At 40.6% G+C, this 13,705-nt stretch overlaps 1 protein-coding gene across 2 annotated transcripts in view; it reads right to left on the minus strand.

Moving 5' to 3' along the window:
* fbxl17 (F-box and leucine-rich repeat protein 17) overlaps window positions 1–13,705 on the minus strand; it is a 231,330-nt gene that overhangs the window by 139,965 nt on the left and 77,660 nt on the right. For both annotated transcript variants that reach the window (XM_085368445.1, XM_085368446.1), the window contains exon 8: window positions 6,983–7,113. In XM_085368445.1, the coding sequence (XP_085224571.1) occupies window positions 6,983–7,113 (131 nt within the window). The remainder of the gene's footprint in view (window positions 1–6,982; window positions 7,114–13,705) is intronic.

Here is a 13,705-nt window from a genome sequence, read left to right on the forward strand (position 1 = left end):
CAGATTCCTGATTTCTTTATGGCCGATTTCAGTAACAGGTAAGATAAGTTGGAGTAAGATGAAATCAGGGGATTTCTTCCAAAACTTCTCAACAGCCTGTTCTCCATACATGAATCTATCCTTCCATTTTCTGCCACTCATCCAAATTAGGGTTGCTGTGTAGTCAATATACCTAACATACAAGTTAGCAAATAAATAAAATTGAAATCACTGTTATTGAGCAAAAAGAAAATCATGACTTACAAAACATTTTTAATTAAAAAAAAAGACCTTTTCTTCTACTTGCAACAGCTATGTGTATGTATATGTATGCCGAAAGAAGTATCATAAATCAAGACAAGTATTTAACCATCATTCCCACTTTCTAAAAATAGGGTTGAACAGTGCTCAACAGAAACAAACAGATAGTGGCCAAACACAACGCTCCACTATGACTTTATTTACAATTGTGGTATTTTATCATTATTTTTATTCTCAACTACCGCCTCTATAAGTGCAGGCTTGCCTCCTTTTGTTAATAAGTAACTTAAGCTGAATGTAAACATTATAGAGCACTGATCACAGACTGTATTTAAAACACGGAGATCACCATCAACACCATCACATTTCACACTGATTTCTGAACGCGTATTTTTATTATTATTATCATTGATAATATCAAAATCAAATCAAGAACAGATAAATACATCCTTTTTTACAATCCTTTTATGTACCAGACTGAAGAAATATTGGTTTTCTGGTTGATGTCGAGCATTTTAACATATTTTAACGCATCTTTAGGGATTTGGAAGCCATACTTTTGGAGTAAGCCTCAAGCAGCCACTGGAGAATTTCGCACTTCCATGCAGGCTTCATTGTCCAGCCTACTAGGTTAAATCCCTGTTCTCGTTATATGCTACATCTTCAGGTAGATGTTTTTTCCATGTATTCCCACACTGGCCTTTTACAGCATCCTTAAATGAAACTTGGAGAACTTCAACTAGCACAGGCCCTCATTTCCTTCACTGTGACCAAGCAAAGCAGAGCAGCCAATTTCCATTTAACACATCATTGATCACACTGATGTATCATGTCATCATCTGGATTGGGGAGGGTTTAACTCATTTGTGATCACTGCCAGGTGGCTGCGACGAAGGCTATTTGAAATGGGGCTTCAGTGCAAACACCCCCAAACCCTAAAAAGTTTTAAAAGAGCGTGTTTCTGGGAGAATGGGTTTCCAATTACTTCCTGCTTTACAGGCTCCTGAAAGTCAGAGAGGGCCCCCAGTCGTCTCTTATCTAGTTTGATTTCTGCGAAAGAGGGTAAAAAATAATGTAGAACAGCCAATTTGGGCCGTGATTTGTGATGCTCAGAAGTGACGGAGATGTGCTGAGAATGTTGGCCTCGAGTAACAAAGCGAAGAAGGAATGGATGAATATTGATTCCCCTGTTTAAATGAAGCTGGCAGAAAGACTGAGATGAATAAAGGGAAAGAAACGGAGGGAAAGAACGCCCAGGCTTTTGGGAAATGCCCAACTTCCAACAATACAGATCTCATAAAATAAATGACTCACTTACTCCACGCATCTGCTTTCAGCAAAGACTACAGGCCAGCTGACCAGAGCTTGCTCACATGCACACACAAAAGCAGACGGACACAGCCGGGGTTGCACATAAATCTGAATGTCAACACAGGCCTTGTGTCCAGTTAATGTTAGCTGAACACTGGATGACTCTACTTTTTTTTGTTACCAGAACCACTGAAAACTCTGTACCACAAACGTCACTACAACACACTGCCACTCGCACACACACAGAAAGTCCTAAAGCGTGACATCATGTAGATCTTTTTTAATCTCATCTTTCATGTCATCATGCCTTAGCAGAAAAACTGCACTATGATAAAAGCCATATTTACAAACACAAAAACACTATACTATAAAAATCACGACAGCAGGAAAGAAAGATTTCAGATAAAAAAGAATCTCCGCACACAGACACAAACAACAACACACAGTGGTAACAAAAAAAATTAAAAAAAAATCACAAATTCACCACGCACCAAGCACCAGAGAATAAAGAAAAACCGTTTAACTTTGACACTGTTCTCAACTTGGATCTAAAAAGTGAGCGCTGCCATTTGCTCTGCCATTCGGCTTTGATCATGACTCGCTCCCCATTTTCAAACGCTGTGACATTTGAAAAACACAATCCCACTTTGTTCTCCTATCATCGCTGGAAGAGGATACAGAGAAATAATAGGGCCAACACTGCCCACCTGCAGAACATCACATCCTCTCTCCCCAAGAAATGACAGTGACCAAAAAATAGGCGTCCCACTGTCGCAATCTGCCCATCGGACTGTGACGATGGGAAGTCTATATTTGGTCATCATATCTCGCCTTTGTACACGGGGAGGCAGTTTTTCCGCTATTATTGAGGACAATGGTGGAAGCAAGATGACACGGGGGTTTTTTCATATATTTTTTTTATATTTCTTAAGACGAAAAACAAGAAAAAGAGGAAACGAGGAGGAGAAGAAAAGGGGGGGGGGAAAAGACTGGAGTGTTTTACCTCCTACTGAGTTCCATCTCCCCAATGGCCTCTTGTTGGGGGCAAATTGAGCCTGGAAATAAGGGGTCATTTCCTCTGCCTGTTTACCTGTGCACAGCACACTGTCATCAGTTTGAACCACACACACAGGCACAAGCTGACCTAGCTGTACCCTCGGAGCACTTACGTCAGAGAGGGTTAAGACAGTTTGGTCTTCACTGTGACAACAAGTCAGAAACCTGTGTGTGGAAGTATGTATTGGCTTCTCCAACAGCAGTAACCCAGATGGCCTGATGACCTTGGGACTGGCAGTCTGTCTGCAGCTGTAAGATATCATAAAGCCACAGTCTAGTCTCTGATTTCCTGCCAGGCTTGTTTGCTGAGAGTGTGTGTCCATCTTGTCCATCTATCTACCTGCTATCTAATTCATACTCTAGTTACTGATTAAAGTTCTTATTGAGTGGAGGAATGATAGACTCCAGTCATCATATGACATTTTACGTATTAGCCGCTCGAAATTCCAATCTGCTGCCAGAATGGCTAAAGCAGCCTTCTTCGCCAAGATTATTACTTCTAATGGTGACAATCCTCGCATCCTATTTAAAATTTTTAACTCAGTGGTGAATCCTCGTCCCTCTATGCCACTCTCGTGCTCCCCAGGTCTCTGTGAAAAATTTTCAAACTACTTTCTAGATAAAGTTTTATCTCTTAGATCTACGCTTCCTTTGGTGGCTGACAGTATGTCTAATCCTGACTGTTCTGCTGCCTTACATCAATTTGAATTAATTTCACTTCCCACTCTGAAGCGTATAACTGAGAAACTAAACAATACTAATTGTGTACATGATGTTCTTCCATCTCGTATAGTCAAGGATTGTTTTAATGTAATTGGACCCTGTCTATTGTCTATATTGAACCTCTCCTTGCTTTCTGGTTATGTACCTTCAGTTCTTAAACATGCTTTTATTCAACCCGTTTTAAAGAAAAATAACCTGGATCATAGTGATTTTGCCAACTATAGACCGATTTCCAAGCTTCCTTTCTTGGCTAAAATCCTTGAGAAGGTGGTTCTACTTCAACTGCAGACCTACCTGGACGAGAATAATATAAATGATAAATTCCAATCAGCCTTTAAACAACATCATAGCACTGAATCAGCGCTGCTTCGTGTTTTTAATGATCTTTTACTTATGGCTGATAATGGTCGTCCTTCTGTTTTAGTTCTATTGGATCTTTCATCTGCATTTGATATGGTTGACCATAACATCCTAGTCGCAAGATTAGAGCACTCTGTTGGCATTAAGGGCACTGCCTTGGACTGGTTCAAATCTTACCTCTCCAATCGGCTTTCTTCGGTACATCTGGCCTCATCTTCCTCTTCCCCTGTACCTGTTTGCTGTGGTGTCCCCCAGGGTTCTGTGTTAGGCCCGACCCTTTTCTCACTGTATATGCTTCCTTTAAGCGCTATCTTTGAGAAATACCACATTGCTTTTCACTATTATGCGGATGACATCCAGATTTATTTTGAGTTACATGATGATCTCGCTTTATCTTTAAATAACTTTCGTGAGTGCATGAGTGAGGTCAAGAAATGGCTGTTGGCAAATACTCTTATTCTCAATGAAAAAAAGACTGAAATCATGATTTTTGGCAGTAATGCCCTTCGCGCCAAACTTCAAGATGCCTTTGGCTTTCTTACTAGTTCTTTCTCTGATACTGTCAGGAATCTGGGTGTCTTGTTTGACAGCTCCTTTAAACTTGATAAACAGGTGTCTGCTGTTGTCAGATCTAGTTTTTATCAGCTTCGTCTCATCTCCAGGGCCAGACACTATATCCCGTATAATGACTTAGAAAAGCTCATTCATGCTTTTGTAACGTCAAGACTAGATTACTGTAACTCACTCTATTCTGGTCTCCATGCTACCCTTCTACATAGATTACAGACAGTTCAGAATGCTGCGGCACGTATTCTAACTAAAACCAAGAAGTTTGACCATATTACTCCGGTTCTTGCTGAGCTGCATTGGCTGCCTATCAAATACCGTATTCAATTTAAAATTTTGCTGCTTACTTTTAAAATTATCAATAATACTGCACCAACCTATCTTAAGGAACTTTTAAACCCTTATGTCCCTGCCAGGGTTTTAAGGTCATCCTCGCAGTTATTGTTAGTTCAGCCCAGATCTCGGTTGAAATCTAGAGGCGATCGATCGTTTGCCTTTGCTGCACCTGAGTTATGGAACAGCCTCCCGATTGGCATTCGGGAGTCTGATTCTATTTTTTCCTTTAAAGCACGCCTTAAAACTTATCTTTTTGAACTTGCCTTTTCTACCCGTTAAATGCTGACTGTTAACTGCGGCCTATTGCATTAACTTTTTACTATTCCTTCATTCTTGGTGTTCTCTATCATGCGGCACTGGGTCTGCTATAATCTATGTGCTGCAGTCCATTTTATTAGTGGCTTTCTACTGTGAACATTGTCTGCTGTTCTTATTATATTTGATATTAATGCTCTTAACTGTATTATTTTATTGTTTTTCTGTAAAGCACTTTGGTATGCCTAGGCTTTTAATGTGCTCTATAAATAAAGGTTGTTGTTGTTGTTGAGTCACAGCGCTAATTTTAGTCACAACACAGGAAATAAAATTTCTGTCACATTTGAATATTAAGGCTTTGGTAATATATAAAAAAGGAAAATCTGTTGCTGAGCAGAAATTTAGGCATTTTTTAAAAAAAAAATTCTTAATCAAAGCAAAGCAGCAAGATTCTTAATTCTGCCTGAAAATGGCTCACAACATTTTACTCACTTACTTACTTCTCTTCTAACACTCAGCTACATCACGAGATTCGTAAAGACTCATGCATAAAACAGCAAAGGGAATAAGAGGTGAGGAAGCAGAGCAGCGTCAAGGCAGCAAGCATGTAGGATTCCTACGCCACTAATGGCCCACCTCAGCCTGTCACTCCCCACCATCTCTGCTTCATTCATAAGTCAACAGCACACCTACTGTATGCTGCCACACACACATACAGAACAACCTAGTTTTATCTCCCACACAGACTGCCAAACACACGCACACACACACCATTTTAAATTCCAATATTCCCACAGGTGATTCAGACAAATCCAGTCAAGCACACACACACACACACACCCCTTCAGTCCTTCAGCCTCTGGACCAATGCAGTAAATATCAATATGCAACCTAGTTTTATCTCCCACACAGACTGCCAAACACACGCACACACACACCATTTTAAATTCCAATATTCCCACAGGTGATTCAGACAAATCCAGTCAAGCACACACACACACACACACACACACACACACACACACACACACCTTCAGTCCTTCAGCCTCTGGACCAATGCAGTAAATATCAATATGCAATCATTGCAGTTTTGAATCGCTTGAGGCTGAACCTCTGTGTGCACAAATGTGCGTTTGAAAAGGAAAAAAAGTTGGTAGCACAATGCGCTCCTATAAGGATCCCACCAAATTCCACGATTTTCAATCGATGAAGGTAGCTAAGTATTACCATAACTTTCCTACCACACGTCTGCTGTAAACTCAATAATTCAAGAGCGATTTCACACGTGCACATACACACACATGCGCACGCATGCTCGCCAGCCTCCATTGTTGCTACGCATCGTGGTGCATTCAATATTGTGCTCACACTCCTAAGACAGAGTGGGAGTACAGTCTGCAGAGAACCCTTGTAGATCAATAGATTAAAATAGAAACGTATGAATAAAACACAAGCTAATAAATAAAAAAGGAGATGGTTTACTCTTGTTGTCACATACAGTACAAGCCCTGTCTCACATTTGAGTGGGGGAAAAAAAGAAATGGGGAAAGAAAAGGATGAGAGCAGGAAATAGCAAGAAATAAAAAAGGAAAAGTTTTTGTTGCTCTTTTAACTTGTTTTTAATTCGCAAGTCATTCATTTCCTATGTGTGCATAGTTGTACAAGTATGCACACATAACTGAATGAATGCACAAGAAAAAGGAAAAAGTGATCTCATAAAACTAATAAGTCAATAAAACCCTCCAAATTTACTGCTTATCAAATGCGTAATCGCAATTTTTCTTATGATTCCAGACATGACATTTACTTTCCTTTTATGACAAAAAGCCAAATCCCCATAAAAAGACCGCATTTTTTAAATCATTTTTTTAAGGCCCTAATAAGCCATTAGTCAAATAATTTAATGGGAGGGGGCAGAGCAACTGAACCTTTTTTGTTGGACTTTTTATGTGAGTATTGGCACAAATTGGACGTTTGACACCACTTTTGGATAATAAATCCATTTTTGAACTCATTAACTGCAACAAAATTTCTGCTCCTATTTTTTCCCCACCCAAAGTTTGTGTTGCAAACTTGGCCGTCAGCATGCACCGAGATGGTCCATGCTGACTCAGAAAGCACATTAAAGACATACCTGTCGTTGATGCTCCAGTTCAGGCAAAGGTTGAGAGAGCTGAGGTTGCGACATTTCCTCACCACTTCCATCACCGTCTCGTTGTTGAGCTCCGAGATGTGTCGCAGATCCAGGACGCTCAAGTTACGCAGCTGCAAGAGGCAACACACAAAACCGTTTTCAGGATTTGGAAAAATGATGCTGAACAAAGCAGACGGGGAGCTGATCAGAGCAGACAAAGAGCAAAATATTTCAATCCAACTTCCAAAAAGTCAGAAAGAAATTCCTAAAGAAAAGCATGTGCGATATGCAAGCTGTGCTAAATTACATACACGGTTTTGTTATATTCCAAAGAAATGAAGAAGTTGTATCTCTATATACTGAGTAAACTTGTATTTTGCCACGTAATCCAAAAAAAAAAGAAAAGGAAAAACTGGGAAAAAACACCCAGCAGGAACACAAAACAAAATCTAACCAGGCAGATAAATGCTATGAAATTGCTTGTGGTTACTGTTTACAATTCTGTGCCGTATGCCTGGTGTGAGGGGGTTTTGAGCCAATATGAGCATTCACTTTCCTTCTTCCTTTTATCTCTCCGACTTTCAATAATCCCACTTTCCGATCTGAATACCTTATAAGAGGGGGTTTAGATTAATCCTCCAAGCAAAATCTTTACTTCCTCACACCCTCTTACAAACCCAAATTGAAATACTATTCAACAAGCGTGCCTGCACGTTGAAATTACCAAAGGCTTTTCCAGGTGTACTTTCTCTCATACATACCCAAATGTGTTTAAGGCACAGGTGCACATGTACACACTCAAACTCATGCACACATCGGGGATGCAAGATAACAGAGGTATGATGTTCCAACCAGCCGCCAGGGAGGCGTAGAGGTAAATGTCACGGCCGAGGCTAAAGAGAAAACAAGCTTACACTTGCCGTTAAGATCAGTGAGCCCTATTGTCGGCTCCATAGGCATGACATATACCTACCAGCATGAAGCGGGGGAATGGATAACCACGGCTCGCTGCGTGAAGTAAGCACACATGTAAACGCTCTCCCCTTTCCCCACATACCGAGAATCAGACGTGCACACTGAGTGCAAACAAACACGCTAAGGATGCTGCGCAGCGCTGAAAGTAATAAAGGAGGCTTTCAAAACCTTTACTTCTGTCGAACCGCTCCGTTTCTCTGTTCTTCTGTAGCCTCTGGCTTTTCTGTCACTTCTCAGAGAAAATTGGATCCACACCTCTTGTGATAAAAAGATCTGCTTAGGCATGAAATAAACATGAAACGATTTTTTTTCCCCCCATCATATCCTCACCTATGAAAATATGCTTAGATATACAAATGAAATAAACATTAGACGGCTTGTGTGTGCAAAGGTAGGTCAAGAATGTGGCAGTAACCATCAGGGACAGCTGAACTGACATGATAAACAACAGTAAGTAATGAAAGGGGGAAAACCCCAAACTATGTGGTTTATCATAGATGTTCACAAAGACAGCACACAGAAACACACAAACCCACATTTACACAAAAACTGTCATGTGCCCCTGTGGCCGGCGTTGGATCGAAGTGCTAAATTATTCATTCAGGATGGCGCTGATCGGGGCGTGCGTGCCAGTGTGTGTTCGCGTGCGTATGTCCATCTGTCTTGTCTGTGTGTCTCTACTTGGTTTACTCATGTGGGAACACAAATCTGCTCAGCATACTTCGAACCTTGATGTAGGGCTAAGTGACCAACACCCCAAATATTCACCACAACAGACACACACTCACACAAAATCATTACCATCCACAGCAGACGCTTTTACTCACACACAGACAGCTATTTGCATTCAGTATGTATGACTAATAAGCTTGAAGTAAATTTTAAAAGCCCCAGCATCAAAAGCAGTATTTGTTCTCCAAATCTTCAAAACTGCTTATGTCTGCTAAATGTAATTTTTTTTACTACGACCAATAGAAACAGTTTCATTGATGTGGACAACCAATGAGAAATCAGGCCAACCAGTGTGAGTTTTGATTGGCTGAGTGTGTAGCTAGGTTGCAGAAATACTAAAAACTTAGCAGAAATCTTCCTGAGAAGGAAGAGACAGAGTCACGGTTGAGACTTTGTTTATCCAAGCGTGAGAATAAATTCCACACTTTAGCAGACATCTGCCAAAAGAAAAACATCCATTAAATAAAAAGTCTCACAAAAAAAAAAAACAAGGCTACAGTGCGAGTGTTTGCTTCTGCACTGCTGATAGATATAATCTGATTTAGACGTGAAAGGCTTTAATACTCCCAGCGTATTTAATAACTTCCTCTCATATTATAGCTTGTTTTACACCCAAGTATTTGTGTGAATCAAAAAAAAAAGGGAGAACAAATAAATAAATGGAGAAAAAGGGCAAGGAGAAAGCATGCGAGTTATAGAGCGAGATGAGAAAGAAAACAAGTTTCAAACTCACACCGGGGCAAAAGAGACCGAAACAGAGAAAAACACACAGAGAGAAAACTAGTGAGAGACAGAGAGAGAGGCGCAGAGCAAGAGAATACAGAGCAGGGATTTGGTGAGTGTTTCGGCAGGTTTTTCTCCTCGTTGGCTGAGGTCTGTAACTAGGCAGAGTCTGACTCGTCTCCTCTGAGTTGGCAGCAACACCTGGATAATTATTCATGCCGTTCATAAAAAAACAGGGAAAACCTACAAAATCCAGCTGCTCTGAGGCCAGCGTGTCGCTCCCGCCCCGCAAACACATGCATGGTGCAGGAATTTATGTGCACAGCAATTATAGGAATAATATATGAACCCATGTTTACATGGACAGAATTCAGTGGTGCAAAGCATCTAAGGAGAGTCATATGAAACACTGTAATAAACTACAATTTCGAAGAACTTATAGCTCACATTGAATAAATTTTACTTCCATCTAATTTACTTTAGACTCAACTGTTTTCATTTAAAGGTTCAGAGTGAGTTTTTACAAATGTATCAAAAACATTGTATTGGCATGGATTAGGGAGCCCAATTAAAAAATATATGAAACCATTAGAGCACTACAGTGTATTGTTGGCATGACACTTAAATAATACTGCTCCCATAACTGAATGCTATAACACGCTCCAATCATGTATAATGAACAGTTTTATTTTTGCCTATTTAAGAATTATTTTTGCAAACCTTTATGGACTTTTGCTTAAACAAATACAATATATTATATTACAATACAATATTGTAATATCACTGTATTGTATCGCCCTTCTGCTATGAATCTCAGTTATTTCACTTACTGAGATTTCTTTTTCTATTTTATTGAGCCAGTTTAGGTGCTTTATTTTACTTTATTTTCTATAGACTGTTTTCTTTTGTCATTTCTGCCCTTATAATACAAGAATTTCCCATTTTTCTCTGTCTGTTAATCACTGTCTGAATACTTATTTCACCGATAAATAACTGCACGACAAACGTTACAATATAATTATTTATATCTACAGCAATATTAAAGATATAGTTATGAAAGAATTACTGTAATCATAAGTAGTTAAATACATATTGGAAACGACGAGATATTTTAAACTTCAATACCAATGAATATATTTTTCTAAAGTCGTAAAAATCAAACTTCAATTTCATTATTTCCTACAAAGCAGAAACAACACTGAAAACGTAAAATGTGACAAATCTGAAAATCACAACAAAGGATGTGAATCTCAATTTAATGAGATTCCGGCGCCAAATCAATTCATGTATTGCTCAAACTCATCCATCCAAAAAGAAAAAGAAAAGCAAAGACAAATGGCAAAAGCTGAAAGCTGTTCTGGTCTGAGACGAAGGTGCAGCAACATGTTTTTATAAAAAGAGGTTGTTTAATTCACTCCACATGACCAGTTGAGATCGCCACGCTACAAGCCGTTTGGCTTTTGCCTGCTCTAATTAGAAGCTTTTGTCCCAAAAAAAGAAAGAAAAGAAAATGAAAAGCCTCAGTCGGAGGTCAAATACAAAATATCACGTTAAATGGGGGGGGGGGGGGGGGGTTTCGTGCCAGACTACGGAGCTATAACTACCTGTGCCATTACTACATATATTTACACAAGGCTGACGATGCCAAGCAGGAAGTTGAGGCCTGGTAGACCCCGTACAGAGGATATGATGTCATGGTTTGAGTGCTGGCACAAAAACAGCATGAGTTCATGGCTGTAGTTGTCCATCAACCTCAGTATCCCAGTTGACATGAAGTGGGATGACATTTAAAAAGCACAGACAGAGTGAGCATTGTTTTAGTCATAAATACCGAACATGTTCGATTTGGAAAATATGAGCTGCTGCTGTTTCATTACTGTAGTAAATTTTTAACCACATCAAGATTTACTATGTGAATTTGGTCAGTTAAAACAGGTCTCAATGTACCAAAGAAAAAACAGCCCATGCTTGCAAGAACTGTTTTCTTTGTTTTTGTTTTTTAAGTAAAACTATCAGCATTTAAATTCCAAGACCGCCAAACATGAATAGAGACGAGTCGAAATCGCCTAGACAAAGTTTAGCCAGTCACTTTCAAGTGTATTCAAAGTCCTGAGCAAGAAGTCAAAGTCACAAGGTGTTGCTGAGGTGTCTGCTCGGCTGTCCGCATGTGTTTGGGACTGTGCGAGACAGGCTGAAGCAGGGGCAAAAAGGTGGGACGAATGGCAGCGGTGTCACTAGGTGAATACGAGTGCGCACTCATGCATGCACGCGCCGTCTTTGTCGGCTTTTTTTTCCTCCATATCGGAACATCCCAGACAGTTCAGTCAGACAGAAGAAAGCTGTGTCGAGACAATCCCTCTGCGGTAAGCCTAAATCATGGCCCAGCCCCCCCAATCTCCCAGACACACACTCTGAAAGACACACACACGCATTTAATAGCATACAGACCTGAGCAGACAGAATGATATGAATATTTGAAAAAGGACTGAGGCAACAAAAAAGAAAAATGGTACAGGCCATGGATCTGATATCACAAATACATTGTCTGCATCAGCCATGGACCAGTGAGCTGATCCCTGTGTGTGTGTGTGTGTGTGTGTGTGTGTGTGTGTGTGTGTGTGTGTGTGTGTGTGTGTGTGTGTGTGTGTGTCTGCTCTTTATCTGTCGCGTGCCAATCTACTGTCTATCACTTCTTTTCCCTCTCCTACCCCCCTTTTCACTTTCTGTTTCTCCCTTTCAGTCACTAATCCTGCATGTGTTGGTCTTGATAACAAACTCAGTGGTGAGGAAAAAGCTCAAGGAGATAGAGACGGTTGGTTTTTCCTGCCAAATGGCCATATAGACACGCGCGCATGCACGCACGCACGCACAAACCGAAGTGACAGCACTGGTTGGCAGTCACGGCACAGTGACACTAGTTAGGCCAATAATGAGACATGATATCCCTCCCTCCAGAGGTCAAAAACCTCTCTATCTCTGTCTGTCTCTGAGTTAAAAGTCTTACAGCCAAATAAATTATTCTTCAATTACTCTTGCAAGAGACGCACATCATCCTTAGGCTCTTCTCTCCTCATTATATTCATAAATCCCCCAATCTCCTCCATACAGCAGTCAAGAAAATTATTATTACAATTTTTCGACTCATTCTGCGACCCCCACAACCCTATTACCTTTTTTCCATCCAAATCCCCTCTGCTGCTTCTTTCCCCTTTATCCTCTCTACCACCCCTGAGACACAACACAGATGTGCGAGTACACAGTGACGCGCACATATGTACACATAAATGTGAACACAAACACACTTACTTCTTGGTTTGTGTTGGGGGTTATCAGTTTGACACAGGGCACTCTGATTATGTATTTTCTGTGCTCCAGTGAGGGGGGCGGGGGCGATAAGAGGCCGGCAGACACCACTTTTTTCGATGTGGGGTGAGAGCGGCGGAGTGGAGGGCTCCCAGGTGGCAGTGGGTGAAGACTTGTATCTTAACCTTTGTGATTTTTTTTTAATATTCTGCTTGTGGGAACTAACAGAAAAAATTTAATTAAAAGAAATCAATAATTTCTTACTTCTTTCTCCCACTCTTTCTTTTTTCATTCATTCATATGCTGTAAGCCAAATTTGAAGTCAAGATGTAGCGAGTGCAAACCACTCCACTGAGCCACCACGATGGATAGAACATATGATGCTGGTTATGAAATTAAATAGCTTCCCTGTCATAAACCAGACTGTTTTATTTGCTCATAAACACACAGAGAGAATGAGGTATTACCCACGGTCCAATTCTGTCAAATTTAGAGAGCATTCCTCAAAGGTCCTAACTTTTTCTCAGGAAGAACAACAAAAACCACTGGAGCAGCACGGCTGAATTAATCTACAAGGCCCCAAATTAAGACCAGAAACATCCAAGTTCTGCACATCAGAGGAAGACAACACATAGTTATTACAGTCTCCAAATATACCCCTTTTCATGTCTGACACATTCTTCAACAGTCTCTCCATTTGTTATGTGTTTGGCCTCATCTCCCTCTGCCTTGGGCAGGAACTTTCACACAAACACACACACACACAAAGGCATTTTGAGGCCCACGGTGTCTTAGGGCAGCGATAGGCTGATGTATGAGGAGGAGCATTGTGAGTAGGCATGACAAGCAAAGGGAAGCCATCAGTGGGACATCTAAGGCCCGGGGAATGAAGGCTCTCTGGCACCCAGAGCTGCTCTCAAACACTGGCTCTCTGATAGAGCCGACCTTGGACTTAATCACTACCAGAAGAAAAGAGCACCACTTGACAGG

This window comes from Diplotaxodon limnothrissa, linkage group LG12 (genome assembly GCF_057381915.1).
Source record: "Diplotaxodon limnothrissa isolate DT_005_m linkage group LG12, D_limnothrissa_male_GT1.1, whole genome shotgun sequence".
NCBI classification, from domain to species: domain Eukaryota; kingdom Metazoa; phylum Chordata; class Actinopteri; order Cichliformes; family Cichlidae; genus Diplotaxodon; species Diplotaxodon limnothrissa.